Source organism: Leptonychotes weddellii, chromosome 4 (genome assembly GCF_054177405.1).
Source record: "Leptonychotes weddellii isolate Sample4059 chromosome 4, ASM5417740v2, whole genome shotgun sequence".
NCBI classification, from domain to species: Eukaryota; Metazoa; Chordata; class Mammalia; order Carnivora; family Phocidae; genus Leptonychotes; species Leptonychotes weddellii.
The window spans coordinates 12,004,532-12,028,216 of record NC_138372.1 but is presented as its reverse complement, the minus strand read 5'-3'; the positions used below and the strand labels follow the sequence as shown (position 1 = coordinate 12,028,216).

Genomic DNA, 23,685 nt, shown 5'->3' with positions numbered 1-23,685 from the left:
TACATGATGCCTTTACATAAGACAAGTCAACAAAGAGGAAATTAATTCAAATTTGATTTTAAGAAAATGATGATGTGAATAATAGTGGGGATGGGACGTAGCTACATAGGACAAATGTCGTGAAGGGGTAGCCGAAATTTGGCAAGCTCCGCAGGGAGCAGCTCGGAACGGGCCGACCAGAAGATACCAGCACCCAGGGAGATAAGACTCGTGGGTGACAAAGCTACCTCTGAGACCTGGGATCTTACCCCAGAAGCCAGAGGTGGAACCCTGGTGCTAAGATGGAGACCTCAGAGCCAGCACAGAGGGAAACCCAGCCTGCAGGACCCAGCCCCTATTCAGCTGGACGAGTCCTCATCAAAGCCAATTTGGACAGTCAGGTAGATGGGAAGGCAGCGGAACAAAAGAATGTCACTTCGGCCAACTTGGAAACAGACCTGACGGGGCCATTGGTGAAGTTCTTCCCAATGGATATTCATCCCCAGGGAGCAACTGGTCCCTCCTCGGGAGGGTGGTGCAGCCAATGAGCCAGCAGGCGGGGCTGAGACCCACCTGCACCAGGGCAGGGCATGTCGCAGGGCTGGCGGAGGATGGCGGTGTCACCAGATGGCATGTTGGTGAGGGGCAGGGCACTCTGTCTTGCCTGGAGCACATTAGAGAATGAGCCAGAGAAGAAATAGCCACTGTATTTGTCACAGCAATTTCAGCAAAGCACCGAATGCGTAAACGTCTCATGAATTTCAACTGGCGGAAGTGGTCCCCATCAAAGTCATTTTGAACAGTCAAGGTAGATGGAAAAAAAAGCCAGACAAAGGAAAATCGAGGGGCATAAGGAAAGTCACCTCAGCCAACCGAGAAGCTGTGAGCTGAGGAGGCTGTTGGGGGAAGTTTTCCCAAGAAAGAGTTATGGTCTTGGAAGCCGGCTACTCCCTGACCGCCAGCTAACCCGCCCCCCTCCCCCCAGCCAAGAAGATGCCACTAAAAATGGCCGTGGCATTCTCAGCTTTTGGGTGAAGGATAAAAAGCTGGCGGTCCAAAGGACTAACTTACTTGCTGGTCCTCCCCTTCTCCCCCACCTGCGAGGGTGGAAGCAGCCTCCAGGCAGAGAGGCTAGCAGTTGGAGAGCACCTGCCTTTCCACTTGGAAGGAGGCTAGCTTGGAGCTCGCTCGTGACTGATGTGGACCAGGCTGCATGTGGTAGGAGCCAGTGGGCATGGCAGGAAAGATGACCTAAATGGATCTAAGGAGAAAGAACCTCTCCGTGGGAAACTGGGTGGAAAATAGACTGGAGGATGGAATCCATGTGCCCTGGGGTGGGGTAATCAATCAGCGAGATGGACCAGGGGACAGGGAGGTGGAGGGACACCGAGCAGTCCAGAGCACAGATGACACATTGCAAAGGTCAACATGATCAGTGAGTGGAGAGTGCAGGTGGGTCCTCTTTGCAAACTGCCATGTGATCCCAAAGTTACCTGCTGCTTCAAGTTCATGTGTTCCTCAAAAGCTGGTTCCACCTTCCTAAGGACCCATGCTCATATGCTACTTTTCCCTCCAGAAAATCTAGCATCAGCACAAGGGTACAAGGGTAGGATTGGGCACAAGGGTAGGCATCGCGTTACTGCTATTGCCATGGATGTAAATAGCAACCCATTACTAGCACCACATGTGGTCCCTTCCCTCGTTAGAGCAACTCTGTTGGGTAGGTAGCAGCACCATCCCCATTTTACAGATGGGGAAACTGAGGCTTAGCAAGACGGTGCTAGATCTCTGCTGTTTGCACACCTCACCCTCCTCCCACTCTGTACCTGGGAGACCCCCCTGTATGGGCTTCCCCCTGGGGTTTGGTCAATGGGCAGCACCAGAAAAACACTCAAAGACAAAAGGAGGGTAAAAAAGTTGGGGTATTTCTCCCTCCAGCTCCCCGTCAGCTCCCCAAGGCTCTCTCTGCATGGCCCTCTCCAGTCTCTGGGTGGGAGCAGCCGCCAACTGCTCCGAGCCCAGGGTGGCGCCATCCCCTGCTGCCCACCCTAACCCCCATGCAAACCGTCCCCTTAATAAGCCCCCCTCTGAGGGCGCCTGGGTGGCTCAGTTGGTTGGGCGACTGCCTTCGGCTCAGGTCATGATCCTGGAGTCCCGGGATCGAGTCCCGCATCAGGCTCCCTGCTCAGCGGGGAGTCTGCTTCTCCCTCTGACCCTCCTCCCTCTCATGCTCTCTGTCTCTCCTTCTCTCTCTTGCAAATAAATAAAATCTTTAAAAAAAAAAAATAAAAAAAAAATCTCCCCCTCTGAGACTCCCCCGTTGAGCCCGGTGGCTCTTGTTGGCACCTGAATGCTACAGAGGGAAAGAAACCCGTCCCAAAGCCATCGAGCTTACACACCGGGGTGCCGAAACTTGAACCCTACTCTATCTGCCTCCAAAGCCTGCGTCATTCCATCTGAACTAGGGTTTCTCCACGGCAGGCATTCGCGCCCGCCACCTTCACAGATTGGCCCTATCCGTGTGCCACCTGCTCTGTGGCGTACTTAGCATTTTTCTTTAACTTGGCTCATTTTTTACTTAAATAAGCCATTTTAAAAAGAGAGAGAGAATTTAAATCACTGCCCCAAATGGCAAACCAGCCTCCCTTGCCTTAAACAGAGGGTAACTAAAAGAATTACAATGAAAACAAAACACCGTTTACTACAACTCTCACTCCCTTGGGCCCGCCGGTTGACCCACACCCGTTTTTGTTGGAAAGGCAGATTAGCAGGCGACAGACGGCATTAAAGACATGAGATCATCAGCCTGAGGCTTTCTCCTTGGCACCACTGGAAGGACAGGATGAGAAAGAAACAGGGAAAGACCCTCCCTCCCCGATTCCTTGTTACCTATGGTCAGTCCTTGGCCCCTCCCGGAGGGGAACACTGCCCACCCTGGACCCACCCTGTCCAGGAGAACTTTCTCTAACGATGAAAATGTCCTGCTTACATCTGTGCTGTCCAAATCAGGAGACGCATGTGGCTCTTGAGCATTTGACATGTGGCTGGGTGGACTAAGGAACTGAATTTTGTTTAATTCTGTTAAATAAAAGCTGAGACAGGGACAGGGAGCTGGAGGGACACCGAGCAGTCCAGAGCGCAGATGACACATTGCAAAGGTCAACATGATCAGTGAGTGGAGAGTGCAGGCGGGTCCTCTTTGCAAACTGCCATGTGATCCCAAAGTTACCTGCTGCTTCAAGTTCATGTGTTCCTCAAAAGCCGGTTCCACCTTCCTAAGGACCCATGCTCATATGCTACATTTCCCTCCAGAAAATCTAGCATCAGCACAAGGGTACAAGGGTAGGATTGGGCACAAGGGTAGGCATCGCGTTACTGCTATTGCCATGAATGTAAATAGCAACCCATTACTAGCCACATGTGGTCCCATGCTCATACTCTTATGTGTTGTATTGTACATATCAGTCCTAGGCCACGGCCATGGCCACGGCCACGTAGTGAATAGCACAGCCCTAGACTGTAAGTCCCAGGAGGGCAAGGACTTGCCTATTCATTCTGCTCTGGATTTCTAGAACAGCACAGTGCTTCACCCCCAGGGAGCATTCAATTAACACTGCCTACACCGGTGATGGAATCAGTGAATGAATGAATGAATGAATGAATGAATGAATGAATGAACGAATGAACTCCGCTGCTTCGTGCAACAAGAACTTGCTCTCTCTGCAACTCAGACTGTCCTGGGAACCACTGATTCTTCCCCATTAGGCAACCGGCATCCTTTCCCAGGATGGGGGGGCTTGCCTTTCTCCTCTCACCGGGCTCCTCAGGCGGGCAACTGGGCTTCAGGAATTCGCCTTCCACAGCCTCTCCTCCTCCGAGCTGGGCCCCAGCCCACTCCTCTGCTGCCCCAGCGAACAAAGAAGTCTTTGTGATGGGATTGCTTTGGTGGCTCCCTGCCCCCCACCCCACTCCCTCTGCCCCTGCCCACGACATTAGGTGCTGGGTGACGATGCACATTTTGTCACTTGCGTCTGCAGAACCAGGCACCTGGCCTTGGGCTATTTGTACGGCCCAAACACCCTCGTGACAACAAGCTGCACGCCCGGGCAGTGAGCACCAGCTCTAGATGAGGATGCCATTCACCCCTGGGTCCCGCCAGCCAGTCTGCCTCCTGCCAGTGCCCCCAAGCCCCCACGCGGTCCCTCCCCACCAGCCCAGCACGATGCCAGGGCAGCCCATGATGGACGCCTTCCTCTGGGGCAGCACTAGGGAGAGGGGAGGAAGAAATGGCGCTGGGGACATAATGGAGTCGCCAACGACTAGTGACAAACAACCCCATCGGAGGGGCAGGAGTGCCTCTGCAAAAAGAGAAACAAAAGGGCAAAGGGAACAGCTTGGCAAAGGAAAAAAAAAACCCAATGGCTCAGCTGCTTCTCTCCCTGGCGACCCCCAAGCTGCTCCTGTGATTTATGAGGCTGGGGGGTCGCTCCCACTGGAGCACCGCCAAGATGCCCACCCAAGTCTGGGGGACCCCGAGGCCTCCCCACAGAAGGCTCTGAGGGTGGTGGGCCCACCTGACCGAGCCCTGGGATGGCCCCCAGAATGTGGAGGGAGAAGGCCTGTTCCCATATCACGCACAGTGTGTACAGTGACAGAGAGTCCTTCCTCTCTGGCCTCAGTTTCCCCAGCTTAAAATGGGAGGAAGGAGATAGTGCAAATAATTTCTCGGCTCCCTTTTGGCTCTAATGCTCTGTAATTCCAAGCCTGCGGACTCATGTGGGGCTCCACGTGGGGACACCTACAACGTACCCCCTTGGCTGGGCACTGAGGCTCACCAACACTTCTTCCCCTTTGCACTCGGGGATATGGCGGGGAGGCAGACATCGTCATAAGAGTAGTAGCCATTTCTCACACGCCTCCTGTGTGCTGGGCACCGAGCACGTGGTCCCCACACCGTCTGTGATTTACCCTGCCCAGCGGCCCCCACCCCACCAGGCCACCATGCCGAGCTTCGTGCTCTGCTGGAGAAGTCAAGGTTGAGAGCAGTGAAGAGTTCCCTGAGTTCACATGCTGGATGAGTGGTGGAGAGGGCGTCTGAACCCTGGTCAGACCCCGGGGCCCATGCTTCCTGGAGATCTAGAAGCTTCTCCCCAGGAAAAGCTACTCCCATCACACTCGGTTCAGGCCCAAGGTACGTGCTCCAGCTGGAACAGCCCCATTCCGGGCCGTGTGATCCTGGCAGGGCCTGGTTTTCTTCCTTGCCAGGTCTGGACACTCCGGGTAAGATGAACCGCCCCTGTTGACAGCATTTCTTCCTTTAGGCCGTTGTCTCTTTGGGCACCCCAGAACAACCATTTATAACCCAACGGAGGTTCCAAACAGGTTCCAGCTTCAGGTGGCCCAGAAAAACCAATTCATCTTCCTAGAACACTGCTCTGGGAATGTCACTCTTCTCTCTTCAACTGCTCCCCGCAGTCCCCGGGCTCGAATCCAGACCCCTGGCCCTGGGCACACAGGCCTCCACCAACAACACCAGCCTCATCCCCAGCCTCTCAACGGGCACCGTATGCTCAAGTGGGGTCAGCGGCCTTACTGCCTCCCAACCCCTCACTCACCTAGACAGCACACTGACTCCCTCCTCCAGGCCCTTGTGCAAACTGTTCCCTTGCCTGGGACGCCCTCCTTGCCCATCAAGATGCTTTCAATCCCTCAGAACATTCCTGGGCCACTCCTTTAGCCCCCAAAGATTTATCCATGGTATCCCTGTATTGGCCATTTATTATACACGATCGTTTCTTGTTCTCAAATGAGCCCGTGTTGTGTGGGGTTGCCAACAACTCGAAATTCCTTGAGGGAGGTGTCTGCCAGCCCAGCAGGAGGCTAGGGCAACTGCTCAATTCATGGAAGTGACTGGATCCCCTGACTTGGCTCCCCAGTCAGCCTCTGGGGGAGGGAGAAGAAAAGTGTGAGCCCAGGCGGCCTATCAGAGAGACTCCACCCCGAGGGTCAGGAGGAAGGGAGGGGCCATGAGTGAGGGCAGGTTACCGGCCAGGTGCTCCCAGGTAGAATTTCATTTGTCTCATGACACCCTCCACTTTCAAAAGACGAAGGAAGCGTGACTGAGAAAGGGAGCCACCAACTCTAGTATACTCCGCTAGGACGGGCTGTGCTGGGACTTGAACCCAGTTCAGATGGAAAGCCGAGTCCATTAACCCCGGCTAACTGTCCAGAGAGACAGTGATTGAGGAAGGATGAGCTTGCCCAGTGTTGTGCTGGCAAAAGTTAACAACCAGCGCTGGGCTGGGGGGAGCTCTGATCTGGAGTGTTGGCCAATTTCCATGGTGTAAATCCCCCACCGCGGTCGGTTTCAAACCACCAACGGGCTCCACTCAGAGTTGGAAAGCGACGTGCCAATCAATGCCTGGGTGTGAATCCAGCCCCTGCCCATTACGAGCCGTGGGACCTTAGGCAAATCACACAGTCTCTCCAAGCCTCGTTCCTCATCTGTCCAATGGAGAGAACATGACCTCCCAAAGCTTCTGGGTTGATTTAACGGAACAAGGTTGGCACAGTCCTGGACACAGGCATAGAAGGGGCTCCAAGCATGTTTCCTTCCTTCCTTCCTTCCGTCCTTGGTTCCTTCCGTCCATTCTTCCCCAAACCCCCACTCATCCCTAGTCAAGGACAGCCCCCCTCCACAAGGAGAAGCCAGAGGGAACAGGAAGCCCTTTGGTCTTCTTACCACATTCGCCTGCTGGCTCATCCCCCAGATGCCAGCCGGGATGCCAGTGTGAGTGATGGTGAGCCGTGCTGGACAATGGGCACATTCTCACACCAGAAAGTGTTTCCAGAGGTGACTGGTCAGGGCCGGGAAACAGGCCCGGGCCTAGTGTCTGGACTGAAACTCAAGCTCTGTGGGGGAGGGGGGGGTCATCCATTCATTCATCAAACACATCCTGAGGATCTGCCCAGAGCCAGGCCTTGTGCCAAGGCTGGGGTGCAGGGATGCCCACCCTTGAGAGCTCTCAGTTCAGCAGGGAGACCAACCCTTGAGCATCTCCAGCCCCAGAGGAGGGTTCTTCTAACAGAGTATTACCCAAAGTGCTGCTACCAACACTCTTAGGGGAACCTGAGTCAGTGGGAGGGGGGAGGAGTTATGGAGGGCGGAGAAGTGGGGACAGAAACTGGAGGGAGGTTTATGTGGTCAGGGGCTATGCTGGCTAAGGGCGGAGGTCTCTTCTCTGAGCCAAGAAAGGGTGGAAGTTGGGGAGGGGGCAGACAAGGTGAAGTTTAAGGCCAGAAACCTCTGAGCAGGCCAAGATTGTGGAGCAGAGAGACAGTGGGCTCTGGTCTCGCTGCTGTGTGACCCGGACACAGCAGCGTCCTCACTGATGGACTGGGGATGTGACACCCTTCTGGACAGCAGTGGAAGAGGGAGGAGCTCATGTCAGCAAAGTGGCTACAACAGCATCCAGCTCACAGAGCATGCTTTTTGGTCAGTTTACCGGCCTGTAAGCTCCTGGGAGCTGGCCTGTCCCATTCCAGACTCCTGTGGGCTGGTGGGGGAGGGATGGAAGGCTGGGCACACAGCCACCAAACCCAGATTCCACTCTAGCCACGTCCCACCTCCATCTCTTCACCTCCCCAGGCCTCAGTTTCCCTGCTCGATGGGCAAGAGAGTAGCTGCCTCTGTGTCTTATGTGAGGGCTTGATGACATGCCAGGTGTAGAAGCCCTTGGTCAGCTCTCGGGGACTACCAGCCAGTAGGGACGAGGTCTGGAGCCAGCGTCTGCATCATTTTGATTATCTGAGAGAACAAGAGTGTAGTTCCAGGAGCAGAACTTTGCCAACGGAAAGTTCACCTGTGAATCCAGCCCAAATTCCACGTGCTGTAAACCTTTCCATATGTGTTTCTGTAGAAAGTCTCTTCTAAACCAGGACATCCATGTCTGAAGGCCAAAGATGGTTTATGACCTAAACAACCAAGCTTGACTGAGCACCCACCATGCTTTTTATGGGGAAGATTCACCAGCGAGCAGACCCGGCCAGGGCCCTGCCTTCATGGGGCTTCCCAGGGCAGGGGATAGGAGGTTCACGGCAAGACTGGCTCCATCCCCTCATCTCACCGGGAGAAACAACTTGCATCTACACTCGGTTGTTGGGGAGGAGCAGTGCCAATGCCTTGGACCTCCCAGGGAGGTCAGGGGCAAGTGGTGGGATCAATCAGCCCCAGCTCGCGGACCAGGAGCCGTCCCAGACATTACCGGCAGGCAACTCTGAGGCTCATCGTGCCTCGGGAGGGTATCAATGGGGTCCTTGTTTTGCAAAGAGCAGAAGCCAACTCTGGACAGCTCAAGCCCCAGAAAAGTAACTAGTGGAACATGGAAGTTTCTGGAACACAAGGACAAGCGGAAGCCCCAGGCGCTGGGAGGACCCATGCAGTTTGAAGTGCAGCAACTCCAGCATAACCACCGTTAATATTGGTCATCAGCAGAGCGAGCAGGACTGAGCGAAGTGTTTTGCATGTAACGACTCGCTCCAGCCTATGAACACCCTGGGGAGTAGGGTACATCCCATCATTATTAGCCTCAGGGAAACAGAGAAGTGCTGTTTCTCGGGGGCCCCCACTGGCAAGGGGTCCTTTCAGGGGTTCTCAGTCTTCCTCTGCTCTGGATCCAGATCCCAGGGAGAGTGTCCGATGGGCTCCTCTTGAGGTGGCTTACCTAACTGTGCCACCTACCAAGAAGGCAGGCAGTAAGGAGGCGGGCGTGCCTAATATCCAACATAAATCTAGTACGTGGCCGGTGGATGCAGGAACGGCTGGTCGATCAGATTCCTTGCCTGGGGGCCGCAATGTCCTTTCCAGCTCCTTTGGGCTACTACTTTGTGCACCTCCAGCTCCGTGCGTGTTGGATTTATTTGCTCCATCCATGAAATCCTGGTTAGGAGGTCTCTGTGATCATGGGCCCCCCCCTCTGCTACTGGACCCCACTGAAAGTATAAAGGTGGGTTCCGGGACCTCATCCCCCTGTTCCTTCCCAGGACCTTCATCCTGAAGGCAGACAGCCCTTAGGAAGTGATGCTGTGTGTTTTGCCACCGCTGACATTTGTCGTTTAAAACAGAAGGCTTCACATCCTCCAGCAAGTGGTGGAGACTGTTGTATTCCTCCTTCCAGTGATGAAAAAATAGTTTCTCCTCTCCTCTGGGAGCAGCAGTGTCTCTGGATTGCTTCAGACCTGAGTTTGAAACTCCTAGTTGTTGCGCTTAAAAAGAAATCCTGAGCCTCATTCATTATTTAAGAAAGAAAAGAAAAGAAGGAAAAGAGAGAGAGAGAAAGATCCCAGGTCTCTTGTCTTCATCTGCAAAACATGGCTAATGACACTGCCTCACAGATTACTGAGAGCATTTAACGCATAAAGAACATGTAATAGGTGTGCGATAAATAGTAGCTATCCGTAATTGACTCTTGTTTCTACCAGTTTTCAACCAGACTCTGGGGAGACCGGTCTTGAGTTGAGCAGGTCCTACCACGCACAGTCCCACCTCCAGCTCTTTGCTCAGGCCAGTTTCCCTCCTGGCACATTTTCCTCCTTTGCCCTCAGCTTATTAATGTCCTCTCTTTACTTCAAGGTCTAGCTAAAGTCCTCCCTCCCCTGTGAAGCATCCCCTTGATCCCCCAAGGAATCACTCTTCCCCAAGAACTTCCTGTAGGGGATGTCAATCACTTGGCATCTAGCAAGTGTCAACACATTTCCACCTGGACTGTCATTCGTCTTCTCACGAACGCGCCCAACCTCTCACCCCATTGGGATGAGGATAGAAGTCTCTCTCTTCTCTGACGTGCCCCGCCCACATCAGATGCCCATTCATTGTCTTGACAATGAGGAGGGCTTTAAGAGACAACCCCTTCTCGCACCTGGGCAGAAGCACGCACTGGATAATTCTATCTCTGTGAGGGTTTGGAAGGAGTAAAACATCCAGACAGGGAACTGCACACTCTAAGCCGTCTGTGGGCTGGAGCCAAGGAAGTGCCTGAGTGTCATCGCCACTGGGAGACACCAGGGCACAGGGGGCAAGAGTCAGCCCTCGTCTGCATCTCTGCTCACCACTTACTGATCGGGTGGCCTTGGACAAGTCACTTAACCTCTGTGAGCCTCAGTTCCCTCACCAGCAAAAGAGGGCTAGTTTTACCTTTCAGTGTGGTTGTCAGGATTAAATGAGACAAGAACGACGAAGCAGTGAGAGTTCAATTAGGGTTGGAGATACAGCCCCTTCCTCCCGCTAAGTGAAGAATCAATTTTCCACTAAGCAGTAAACACCGTAAAGGCAGGGACTCCCCCACCATGTTCAAGGTCATGTTCCCAGGGCTTAGCACTGTGCTTGGTCGGGAGATGTTGCAGAGGTGGGTAGGGTGGTAAACCAGGTTAGACACCTACACGGGGGGAGGGTGGGAAGCCAGGTTAGACACCTACAGGGATCCCAGGAAACCCAGTTAACAGAACTAACCAGTTTCTTCTTTGTTCGGCTCTTTATTTGGCTCCCGCCTTCCAAGTCAGGACTGCCATAATCCAGAAACCTGAGGAAGTCACTTCAACTGCCTCAGTTGTGCGTGAGACAGATGTTCTGGAAAGCTGGGGTAGCCAGGCCAATCTAAGGCATCACTGGTAGCCTGCCTGCCCCGCCCTAGGGATTCTCTGAGCCCCATAGAGGGAACATTGGAAGGAAAGAGAGCGCTTGGGGCTGGGCCAGGCAGGGAGCTGGAAGGAGCCAGTACTCCTGTCACTAACCAATCGTAAAACTCTGAGCCTCAGTTTCCTAGTCTGTGAAAAGAGGAGCTTAAGCCCATCTTGCAGCTGCATGAGGCCTGGGAAGCGGCCAGCACGTGCATGACACACTGCAGCTGATCCACACAATCGGGGCTATTGAGAAACCAGAATCCCTGCCAGATATTAGGAAAGAAGCAATCTCAGACTGTTTCAGGAGACTTGTGTGTAAGGATCGTCCGTAGTGGAGTCTCATCACCCGCAGGAACCCAGGCAGCTCTCCTTTTGTGCCTGCCATCTTGCCCAAGGCATTAGGATTTCGGGGGAGGGTGATCATCAGTTCCTACTCTAAAAGGGTCCTCCTGCTAAAGAGTAGTTTCGGAACCCCTGAATAAGTGATCGCGGAGGTCGCTTCCAGCTCGAACATTCTCTGCACTTAAAAAGCAAAAACTAGTTCAACCTCTCTGGAAAAACTCGAGTTTGCGATGGGGTGGGAAAGGGGTGGGGTTTAGGGCTGGGGGTGTGGCCAGGCTGGGGGCGGGGCGGCTGGGGGAGCAGGGGCAGAGCAACTGGCTCTGGGCTCGGCCCACCGCCGCGCGGCGCGGCGCCTGGAGAGGTGGGGGGTGGGGATGGAGGGGCGGTGAGAAGGAACCCAGCGGAGCCCGAACCCCCGCCCTGCGCCCTGGGCGTGGGGTGGGGGTGGGGAGGAAGGATAAATACTTAAAAGTCGGCACAGCAGCTCGGGAGCGCACAGCCCCCGCAGTCTCAGTGCTGCGGCAGCCTCGGCCCGGCGGAGCCAGCCCTCCCACCCACCCACCTGCTGACACGCGGAGCTGCGGAGAGGGAACTGCCAGGGTCACTGGCTGGGGCCTTGCCCCCCCACTACTCTTCGCCGAGAATTTCCCGTGGCCAAAGGAGGCAGGGCCAAGAACCACTCTCTCCCCTACCTCCCCCCTACCCCCCCTCCCCCCATCGCCGGTGCCCTCTCTTCCGGGCCACTGCACAGGCTCAACTGCAGGAAGGACTTGCTTCCCAGAAGTGCCCAGGCAGGGGAATCTGGGGCCCAAAGACTTGAAAACGCCTCAGGGCGCTCCTGGGTGATCTGGCAAAAGAGAGAAATGTGGGTTTCTCCACTGCAGAGTCAGATACTGGGGAGGGTGAGTTAGGGGCAGAAACTTATGGCCCAGCCAATCCTGTGTGCAGCGGAGTCCTTTCTCCCAATGCACAGACCCACCTCTCCAAAGTTGAGCCCCTTTGTCTGCGACCCTTAGGGGCACAACAGGCGAGGGCACGAGAGCCATGCCTCTACTTAGTAGTGATCGCCATCGCCCCCCTCCCCCCCTCCCGCCAACTGGCAGGCATGTTTCGGAATGCCTGCCCTGGATTCTACCCTCTCCTCCCTCCCAGGCAGCCCCTGGCAGGTGGCCCGGCTAAGCCAACTGCCAGGTGCACAGCTCTTGGTCATATCCTGGAAGGGCGCCCTCCTCCGGCAAGCCGGCCTCTGGCATCTCCTGCTGACCCTTTTCGTACTCCCGCCCCCTCGTGAGCACAGACTTGGAAGGGGGAAGGAGGGACCCCACCCTCAAGCACTCTCTCTTTCTCTGCGGAGAAGAGGGCCCCCCGGTGGCTCAGAACCCCTGCCTCCGCCCCAGGCTCGGAAAGTTTCCCCTCCGTGATCCGGGTCGGCGCTCTTTCTTCACCCTGGGCAGAGGAGCTCAAGGCCACGCCGGCTCCCCCGGCCCAAACACGCTCACCCCAGGCGCCGGAGCCCGAGCCCCCCGCCCCCGCCGCCTGCAGGGGCGGGCAAGAGGGGCGGAGGCGCCGGGACGTCGGGTCAGCTCTCCGCAGCCCTGCAGCCCAAAGAACGCCGCTTGCGGGCTCTGGGGAGAGCTCTCAGGGTGGGGTCCTGACCGAGCCGGGTTTCCCAGCGTAGCTTTAACCGTCAGTCGCCAACCCCACCGCGTCTGTTCTGCACGTTCTGGGGGAGGGGGGGAGGGTGCTCCCCTCCTGCCCCCAACTCCCAATCCTTTCTCCCTGCAGTGTCCAGGTGAGGGCTCCAGTGCCTTTCAACAAAGCCCTGTGTCCAGCCCTGGAACCGGGACCCCTCTCCCAGATAATCTTTCCCTCTAGAGGCATCCGACGGAGGGAGCCCTCACCCCAAAGTTGGGGGAGATTCTGATCCACTTTGGAAAGTCTCTTGCTCCAAGGGTAGGGGGACAAAGTATGGGGCTGACATTTCTTCTGGGTTACACAACCCCTCCCCGGCCTTCTGCCAGCAAGACCACCATTTAGGCTCAAATTCTGCAGCTTCTCCCATCTGCAGACCCAGCACTCTCCAAGGACCCCCGGGCAGGGTTATTTTAGGGAGGCACCCCTTCCTGGCAGGCACTCTCAGAGCCTGGTGAGGCATCTCCCTCCCGGTAGGGCAAGGCAAACGCCAGGACAGAGTTGACCCCCTACCTTCATCACTCAGTTGGGCTAGGGGCTGAGATCGTACTGGCCACAATGTCTACTTTTTGGCACCCTCGTCACGGCGGAGCCAGGCTGTGACTCCAGAGGGGCTGGTTCTAGGCACCCAGGGTTGGCACTAGACTCAGCGGGGAATCGTGTACAAGGACCCTCTGGTCTCCGCGCCCTTGGCTCTTTGCTGGTCCCGCCTCCGTCCCGCTGGGCTCGTAGCCCCGGTGTGGGCTCACTGCCCGAAAGGTGCCTGGGTCGCCAGGATAAGCTCCGGCACCATTTAAGGCCCACCAGGCGGCGGCGCCGGTCGCGAGGCACCGAGGCGGCCGGGAGCCCTGGACCCTGGAGCTGCGGAGCCACTGATCGCTTGCTCTGGGGACCCTGCTCAGCTTCCACCTCCTCCCAGCTGGTTCAGCCTGGCTGGGACCAAGTCCATGCGGGACACACACACGGCTGCTCACACCTCCTCTGTCCCCAGACACATCCATACCTCCCTCTACACTAAAACCACACGCTCCATCGCACGCACACACACTCCCGGCCCACGAAGCAACACAACCCCCACACCCCAGATCCACGCACACTCCTGCCCAAGTGTCACATTCCCCCCTCCTATGCACACACACTCCCCCCCCACAGCAATAGTCATCCGCTGCCACACACCCCTAAAGAGACCCGCACACTTGGGACCCGCGAGAAACGCCACACCTCACATACTCACCACCCTTCAACACGCTCACACATACAATGACACAAGCTCTCACACTTCACACCTCACCGAGAAGCGGGCACCCGCTCACACGCCCAAACACTCTGGCTCACTCTTTCTCACACGCACACCTTCTCCGTGGAACTGACAGACACTCAAACACCCCATCTGCACACTCCCATCTCTAAATACACTCCCGCACCCTCTGCGCACACAGCTCCTTCCCGGACACCCTCACGCGTAGACGCAACAAAGGCACACGCTCGTCCACACACGCACACACGCACACACGCACACACACACACACACACCCTGGCACAGACCCGCGAGCGCTCTCTCCGGAGGAGACCTCCTCCCTCCGTCGCCGAGCCGAGCGACTGCGCGGACCCCCACGCCAGGACCCGTGCTCGTACCGCGAGCCTCTCCGGGGCGCCCCGGGCCCGCGCCCTCCCCAGGCGGCCCGCCCCCCGCGCGCGTCCCCCACCCGGGCTCCGGCCGGGCGCCCGCGCACTCACCGCGCGCCAGGTCCAGGATCGCGGCGAGCAGCAGGCAGACGCAGCCGCGGAGGCTCGGGGCGGCTCGCATGGTGCCCGGGAGCTGGCGGCGGTGGCGGGGCGGAGGCGGTGGCGGAGGCGGCGGGTCCCCTCGCCATGGGCTCAGGCGCGCTCCTGCCTGCGGCCGCCGGCCGAAACGGTGGCGGGCAGCGCCGGGCGCCGTGGGGGCGCCCCCATGCCGCCCGCGGCCGGGCCGCCGGGGCGCCGGGCTCGACTCGGCTCGGGCTCCGCGGGGCGCTGCGACCCGGCTCCCGGCTCCCCGGCTGCGCGCGGCACCCACCGCGGCCCGGAGTCGGATCGGCGGCAGCGCCGGAGTTTGGAGCCGAGCCGCGCTCTCTGTGCCTCGCGCTCGCCTCTCCCGGCCGCGCGAGCGCCCCCCTCCCCGCGCTCTCCCTCCGCCCCTCCCCCTCTCCCCGCCCTCCCCTCGCCGCGCTCTCCGCTGTATAACACAGACTTTTCTTTAATCCTTTCTGGGCTGTTCGGCTCTCGTCCGCTAAGCCGATTTATTGCAGGGAGAAGGCGAGCTCACCCCCTCCCGGCCCCCTCCCCCTCCTCCCTGCCTCCCACCCCTTCTCCTTACCCCAGGTTCCCCTCCTCACAACTCTCCCTGTCCTTAGCTTCACCACCCACCCCCAGCTGACCGAGCACCCCTGTCCCCCAGAAGCCAGCTCCGTCTGATCCCCCTCCACCTAATCCCTTCCCTGGGGTCACACCCCCCACCCCAGCCTGATGGAGGGAGGCAGCCTCCCTTGTGAGCAAGCGATGCCTTCCATGGAGCGGAGCAGGCAGGGTGTGGCCCCCAGAACTGGCCTTGCACCTCTTAATGCTCTTAGTGGGAAGGATTAGGGGCATCAGTCTTCTGAAACTTCCCAAATTATGGATGGCTTCCCCCAGGTACCGACAAAATGTTGCGTTTTGTCCTTTCTTCCAAGAACAGCCACATTCTTGAATCCAGCCAGAAATGGTTAAGGAACTTGTTTCCTCCTGGCAGAGACCACATTTTCACCTTTTTGTCAGGCCTGACACTTTTTCCCCAGGCCTGAGGAGTGAGGTTTGGGACTTGTATCTCATTACACACACACACACACACACACACACACACACACACCATTGCGCCTCAGGCCTGGCTGTGAGCCTTGAGGTCCCGTGGGAGGGGAGAGGTACTCCAGCCCTTGGGGTGGGCTGGGGGTGGGAGGAGGTTAGATGGGGTTCAGAGCATGGAACTTCACACCTGGCAGGGAATCCCCCGCCTCCCCCCTGCTGGCAAGCTGATCCCCGGAAAGACCATCACAGCCAGGGGCAGCACTGGGCTCAGAATCCAGGCCTCTGGGCTCTTGACCCAGTGTTCTTTCTAGGACATTCTATTGAGAAATCCCAGCTTCCTTCTCTGTGGAGAATTTCCAGCAATGTCAGATTGCTGCCTAAGGGCTTTTGCCCTGTTTACCTGGATGGGCAATGGGTATATAGCCAGTTGCCTCTCCAGCAGCCCTTTCAGGGGGTGCAGGGAGAGAGATAGGTGGTTGCTAAGCTGTCTCTTGGCCAGTCTTGTGCAGAGATACCCCATGGCAGGGAGCTGCTCCCTCCATCTGCCCTCTGGAAGCCTCACAACAGGGCTTCCCAAGGCAGCCTTGCTGCAGCTCACGCCCACCGGCCCAGGGGAAGGAGCGATTTGCATTTATGAAGATCTGAAAGCACATGTTCACCTGACAGGCTTTAGAATGATCCTCTCAGTAAAATAATAATAATGATCGTAATAAACCCTTATAAATAGGTGTTTGATTACAGTTTGTCCCTACGTGGGTTTTTTTTTTTTTTTTTTGAATCAGACTAATTGGCTGCCAGGCTGATTGGGCCGGATGTGGCTCCAGTGTTAAAGTCTTAGGCCCCTTCTTCCTTTGGCTCCTGTTCTTTGCTCCACTTCGCCCCCACCCACCCAGGTCTCTCCTTCTCCAAGTTGCTGAGGGTTAGCTTGAGGTCACCTCTCCCCCACACCCTCCCTTTGGGCTGACCCAGCCACGTCATGGGGCACAGTCCCTGACTACTTTCTCCCTACCGCTCCACCTCCCCACCTCTGGCCAAGAAAAGGGCCAGCAGAACCCAATCCATCACAGGTGCTAAGCCCTCCATGGAAGAGCCTTCCCAGCTGGGGAGCAGCGGTGAGCTGGGAGGACCCTCACGTTGGCCTGCTGGTCTGAGTTCTGCCGGCAAATATCAGGCATCACTGTGTGGGCATTCCTACTCTGCTGGCCCAGCTGCCAATCAGAGAGCTGCCAGGCAGGTGGATAGGCAATTCCAGGTGAATGCCTGCATGGGCGAGGCTTCCTGTCTGCACTACTGTAGCCCAGCCATTAGAGAGGAAATCCAGGCATGGATGGGATGTCAGCCCCTCCGCCCCTGCCGCCCCCGCCCCCGCCCCCGTGATGCCCCCTCCCAGCCTTGGTCAGTACCAGCTGGGAGAGAAATCCTCAGGGAGCAGCAGGAAGGGGCTCTAAAGTCGCTAGCAAGGAGGAAGGGAGCCCGATAGCCAAGGGAGGGTTGCCTCCTAGGGCCAAGGTTTGGGCCGGGACAGGGTGGGGGAGATCTCCATGAACCCTCCTTCAGCACCAGACTTCCAAATCATCCCCACTCTCTTGTAACATCACCCTGTATTATAATTGTAAGTCTTCCTGGCCAGTGCCTGGCACATAGTAGGCCCAGAATAAATATTTGTTGGATGGAGGGATGGATGGATGGAGGGTTGGATGGATGGATGGATGGAGACAGGTTACTTTGTCCTATCCACTCCATTCCTCAGCTCCTTGGGCACGAGGCTGGCACCTAGCCTAGCAGGCATTCTGTGGCAGTGAATCTTTTCAAAGAACCAACAGCCCCCTGGATGGTGTGTTCAGAGAGAGGGCATCCTGCCCAGGTGCACAGTTGGTTTTCCCAAAGGGGCAGGGTGGCAAAGTGTGCGTTTATTACCATATGGTAATTGTTCGTCATAATACCGCTATCTCTGCACTCCGTCTCCTGGGGAAGCCCACTCCTCCAGCTCCCGTTTCATAAGCACAGCTTTGGTGCCTTTCCTTTTGCCCCAGAGAAAGGCATATCCAAAGCACTGGGAGGCACAGTAGGCAGAGGGCACAGGGGACTTAGCCAAAGGAGAGGTCACCCGGGGCAGCCACAGGCTTTTAACTTGCTTACTGTCCCTCTGTTCCTAACTCCCAGTGGATTGGCTACCAGGGGGGGCCTCCACTTTGCAGCCCCAGCACTCAGACCCATGGGTCCCGGCGGGACATGCCTCCTCCCTGGGCATGGGGCGGAGGAGGAGCCCCGGACCTCCTGGCAGCCAGAGTTGTGGCTGTCTGCCCCCACTTCCCTTGGTCCATGGTTACTGAGCTAGGCTCTCCCAACAGAGGGCACCACAGCACAAAGCAAATTCCTCTTCTCCGGACCCTAGGGAACACCCCCAGAGGTCAAAGACACCCCTCTGTGACCTCTGGCATGTTTATTTCCAGGAGAGGGGAGGAATATGGCATATCATTACCTCCCTCAGCCTGGCTTCCAAGGGGATGGGCTCTGCTGGTCTGGGGGACACCCTATGGCTTTTGATAAAAATAGTGAGAGTGGGAAGTATTTATGTGAGGGTCTCTCTTACCCAGGCACCCAGTATAAAACTCTACACAGTAACATACGAGGTGGCTACTGTCCTTATTTGTATTCTACAGATGAGAAACCTGAGGCACAGGCGGGCTAAGGAACTTGTCCCCTACAACACACTCGTTCTAGAGCCAGATTGGAACCCAGGGAGAGGCCAGAGCTCTGAAAAGCCTTTCTGGGCCAAGCCGCACACATGCGCGCAGGACAGGCAGCTGGGACAGGTGCATGAGACAGGCGCAGGGGACAGGCGCATGGGACCTGTGGAGGTGCACATGCGCATCCCCCAGCTCCGCCCCTCCCGCCAGGACTTGGTTGGGAAATGAGATAAAAAAACAAAACTCGCCCAAGCCTGGCGTGTTCCACCTCCCTCATCCCTCGTAAGAGCCCTCTGTGGCAGCTTTATTTATGCCCAATGTACAGATAAGTAAACTGAGTCTCAGAAGTGAAAAGAATGACTCGAAGTGGCCAAGGTAGAGGGATGCTGGATTCTGGGGCCAGGGATCTAGTGGGGGCTTTCCCCAGGCTCCACCCCAAGATCCACACATTCTCTCTCTCTTCCCCTGCCCACCCCTCGCCTCTCCCCACCACACACTCATGCAGTCCTCCGGCTCCTTCCTACCTTGCCCTCTGCCACTCCATGCTGGGAATTAAACATCCATCAGGCTGCATCTCAGACAGAACCGAGTTTTTTATTGTTTGTTTAAATTAAACACGACTGAAAGTGACACCTTGACACTGGTGACCCAAATCGATACGGAGTCGGCCACTTGGAATTAAGTCCACCGCTGCGTCCTTAATGGACCTCAGCCCCACCTGAACTCTCAAGCTCCTCCTCCAGCAGGCCTTCCCATGGAGGACCCCAGTGCATTTCCGTGGGGAATCTGATGCTATGGGGTGCTGAATGCGCTGCAGCAACGCAAGCCCAGAGACAGGAGCTGGGCCAGGTGAAGGAGCAAGGACAGGAAATGCAGCCCCAGGGACCCGCTCAGGCAGAGAGAAGCAGGCCAACACTGGGTCCCCCAACCGTTTGTTCTGCAAGTTTGCAATAAACATTTCTTGAAATGCTGCGTATTAGGTCCCCCCCCCAACTTCTTGGAGATTTACAATTCACATGAGCATATTAAAGGCTATGAGAAATCCTGCAGAGCTTTTCAGTTTTATTTCCTTGAAACCCAAACTGTTCGGCCTCAGAATTCTCTTTGCATAAATACCTATTAACATCTCATAAGCAAGAGTTGTGGAGATCATGGGATGAATGGGAGATGCTGCTCTGGCCCTGGACAAGCCTCCTGGATTACCCTAGTAATAGTAGTAGCAGCGATCATAATCATAATCACAATCATAATCATGATCATACGAAGAACAACAACCACTGCCAACTGATGGCATTCATTGAGGGCTTACTAAGTGCCAGGCTTTGTTCAAAGTGTTTTGGCTGAACTAATTTACTGAACCTCGTCCATAACCCTAGGAGCAGGTTCTGTTTTGAACCCCAATAGAATAAGACAAAGAAACAGAGGCACGGAAGTGAAGCTCCTTGTCTAAGGTTGCATTGCTTTTACGTATTTCTGGAACTATAACCAACATGAGGATGAGAACCACAGCTGATTCATCTCTGCATTACACTCAAGAAGGTGTTGGATAGATAGATGGAAAGGAGGAAGAATGGATGAATGGAAAGATGGATGGGTGAGAGAATGGATGGTTGGATGGATGGATGGATGGATGGATGGATGGATGGATGGAAGAATTATTGAGTAGATAAATGGATGGGTGAATGGGTGGGTGGATGGGTAGATGGTGGATGGATGGATGGATGATGGTGGGTGGGTGTGTAGACAGATGAATTAGAGAAAGGACTGATGGGTGGATGAGCACATGGATGGAGGAGTGGATAGATGAATCAAGATTAGAAAGCATCAGCAAGATTTGACTTTTTCCTGTGTCATTGAATTTGCTAAGTATGAGAGACCCAGACTAACAGATATTAGTAATAGTTAGAAGGTGCCAACAGAGGTAGTCGGGCACAGTGGCTGGAAGCATGGGCTCTAAAGTTGGCCTGCCTAGACTCAAATCTCAGCTTTACCACTCAAGAAGATGACTGTTGAATGGATATAAGGAAGGAAAAAGGAGGGGAGAAAGAGGGATGGATGGAGGGAGGGAAGGAAGGAAGGAAAGAAGGGAGAAAGGGGGATGCAGGGAGGGAATGATGGAGGGAAGGAAGGAGGGAAGGAGGAAAGGAAGGATGGAGGGATGGAGGGAAGGAAGAAGGGAGGAAGGGACAGAAGGAAGGAGGGAGGGAAGGAGGAAAGAGAGGAGGAATTGCTGTAAGAACTCGAACACATTATTTAACCTCCCTGTGCCCTGATTTCTGCCTCTATAAAATGGGGATGGAGATGAGTACCAACCTCATTGCGTTGCACTGATTAAGTAAGACAATGCTTTAAATGGTGTAAGCATTCAATAAATATTAGCTATAACAATGATCACCCACAGAGGCAGCCGCACAATGCTATAATTACCCCCACGCCTCGGTTCCTTCTTTTCATCCTTAGCTTCCTGCACTCTGCATCAGAGAAGGGTGGATGAAGACTCCAGGGTCAAGATCTCAAGGGACTCAGCCTACGGTTGCAATGACCATGAACCAAAGGAAAAGGTCAGTGAGAGCTGGATCCACAATTCACTTCTCTTCTATGACATTCTACAGCATCAGTCAGTCTATTCCTGCCTTTGGACTCTTGACTCCACGCTGTCAAGTTGGACACGGGATCTTCTGAGGTCACCCTTAGAGCAGCCCCTTTGCTCTTTTCCTGCCAAACTGCAATACCACGCATAGACAACAGGTGGCGCCATCTAATATGCGATTTGTTCTATTTTTACAACCTTTAAGTTTGAGGGCCTATATTCTGTAAAACGAATCAGCTTCCCATTTCACCAATTTGCTAAGCTTTAATGTAATCACAGTGAGGCACACTGTCACACTCACTTAAACTCTCTAGTTAGTCATAACTGTGTGATGGGTCCATAGTACTACAGATGAGGAAATTGAGACCCAAAGTAAGATTGTCAGCTCCCTGCATTCTCCCTGTTGGAGGTGCGTGTGGTCTGTACTACACAGTGAAGTAGTGTCTCTCCAGGTGATTCACTTGTGTGTCTTGTCTTCCCAGATCATAACATAAGCATTTCACTTTGCCCCTTGGCACCTCCAATGCCGCCCTGCTCAGGCCTGGGTCACATGGTTCTAAAGGGGCCGGAAAGCAAAGAAGGAAGGTCCAGTTAGCCAGACTAGTCCTTCAGCTGGGAGTACAAAGGTATTTTAACGAAAGTGCTCTGGTGAATTACAAAGCCATCTGATAAAAACTGATGACTTTCCTCTTCTCCTCATCAGCCTGCTTTCTGTCTTGAGTTTCTAGGTCCCTAAACCTTTGAGAAAATCCCGATTTGGTGTATAGTATAGAAAGCCAATTTCATTTCTCTGGGTTTTAGAGTCCCCATTTGTAAGCCGGGCTCACTCCCCCAGGCCCCTGACAGAGGATGTCTTACCTGGACACAAACCCACCTCCACCTTCCTTCTTCACCTCTCCCTTCCTGTGCCTTTGATGGATCAGAGACCGGGCACTGAGCTAGGACATGGGAGACTGGCTTTCTGGAGGAGGTGACCCCTGAAGCTTTGGGGATAGCTAAGAGTTAGAGAAAAACGTTTGAAGCAGAGCCGCATACGCATAGCTGTCCAGACACCCAGTGGAGCTTGCCTCCCACGGAGCAGCAGGTGATCTAAGAAAGCTGGGACCAGGGGCGTGTGGGGAAGAGGAGCTCTGAGGTTAGGCAGGGTCTTTGCAGATCACAGAAGCCCATGCATGCCAAGGGATAGCAAAGGAACAATGAAACCTGCTCTAAAAACCTGCATTGAACAAAATGACCTGATTACATCTGCCCATTTTGAGATTCTGTGACTCTTGACAGTTGATCTCTCTACACTGACCGGTCCCTTCCCAACCCCCAGAGGGGACTTTCTCATCATCTCATCTACATCTCTGCAGAGATGCCCTTCTCCTTCCTCCCCGCCTCTCCGCTCAACTCCTGACCAAGGAAACAATCCCACGAAACCCCCAGCCCACTCGCCGGTCACCTGACTCGGTCTCCCCTCCCTGCCTTCCTGTGCTGCCTATCTTCTGCCCACGCCCAGCCTCCTGTCCTCCCCTTTCCATTTACCCTGGCAATAGGGTGACCCTACAAAGAGGCAGCTGGTAAATCCGGCTGGAGTATTTCCCTAGAATTGGAGAACACTGGAAAGCACAAATGGAAAGCCCCCTCAACCCTCAAAGCTATCTGTCCCTTAAAAAAGAACGTTAATGGCTAACAGACCATGGGAAACACATGAAGATACAGATACGCAAGGACACAATCTGTGCCCTTGCGGAGCTCCCAGTGGGCAGGGGCTGGTATGCGCCTAAGACACCTGAAAGCCAAAGTCAGGGCCGCCCACCCTGTATCTGCTCACCAGGCCTCTTTGCCATCAGAGTCGTGCACCCATCGGTCGGCTCCTCTTCCCCAGCTTCTTCCTTCCCAGATGGCTACCTGTCCCCTGTCTCCTGCATGCCCCCAGGCCTCACCCCATGCAGGCTCCACTAAAATAAGACAGCTGAATCTCCTCAGAATGGACCTCCGCATCGTTGCCCGAACTTTATCCTGCATGTAAAGCATGACCCCCATCTCTCCACTCCCCAGCTCACTGGGCACACCAAGGGCTACTGGCTGGTTGGGACAGCCCCCTTAAAATCCTTCACTGGCTCCCCATGGCCTGCAGAGTAAAGCCAACACCCCTGGAATAGCTTACAGGGTCTTTGTCTCCACTCTGCGCCCGACTCTGCAATTCTTAGTGCTCATTACACTCTTAACTCTAGGTCTTTATACATGCTATTCCCTCTGCCGGAAACACCCTTCCCCCCTTTCCTCCTCCCCACCCCCATCTCCCCCATCCCCCTTACCCTGTCCCCCTGTACCCCACACACACCCTGTAGGCGGGCTAACTCCCACTCATGCCCCAAGGCTCAGCTCTAGCGGCCACAAGCTCCGAGTGTCTGTGTTAGGTGACTTCTCTGTGCTCCGCCCAGAGAATTCAGAGTATGGTGGCAAGAGGTGCGAAGTACAAGGGGAGGGAGGGAAGCAAGGAGGGAGGGGCCCAGAAGTCTAACTCTAGAGCAAGGCTCAGCATCAGTAATCACAACAGAGTCAAGGTACCCTTGGAAGGTCAGGACGGCCACAAAAGATGCTCCAGAACAATACCTTTCTTTCTTTCTTTTTTTTTTTTAAGTCCAGTTTTTTGCTTGTCTCTTTTTTTTTCTTTTGTTCATTCATTTTGTTTCTTTTTTAAAAATTTTTTATTGTTATGTTAATCACCAGAACAATACCTTTCTTAACTAGGACTGCCTTGAGTGGCCCACCAGCAAAGATGCTCGTCCTCACTCCAAGGTATTTAGATCACTGAAGCCTCCTGACATCTTCCTTGAAAAGAAAAACATGGTACCTGGTAAACATTGGGTTTAGGAGAACAGAAGGCTGGAGGCTGGTTCTCAGGGA

The 23,685-nt window shown here is 55.1% G+C and overlaps 1 protein-coding gene across 1 annotated transcript in view; it reads right to left on the bottom strand.

Annotated features, from left to right (window-relative positions):
* The window catches only part of IGSF21 (immunoglobin superfamily member 21), a 228,595-nt gene extending 214,068 nt beyond the window's left edge, over window positions 1-14,527 (bottom strand). Inside the window, exon 1 of the mRNA XM_081817170.1 lies at window positions 14,428-14,527. Within this exon, the coding sequence (XP_081673296.1) occupies window positions 14,428-14,497 (70 nt within the window). The 5' untranslated portion in view covers window positions 14,498-14,527. The remainder of the gene's footprint in view (window positions 1-14,427) is intronic.
* Window positions 14,528-23,685: the final 9,158 nt, after the last annotated feature.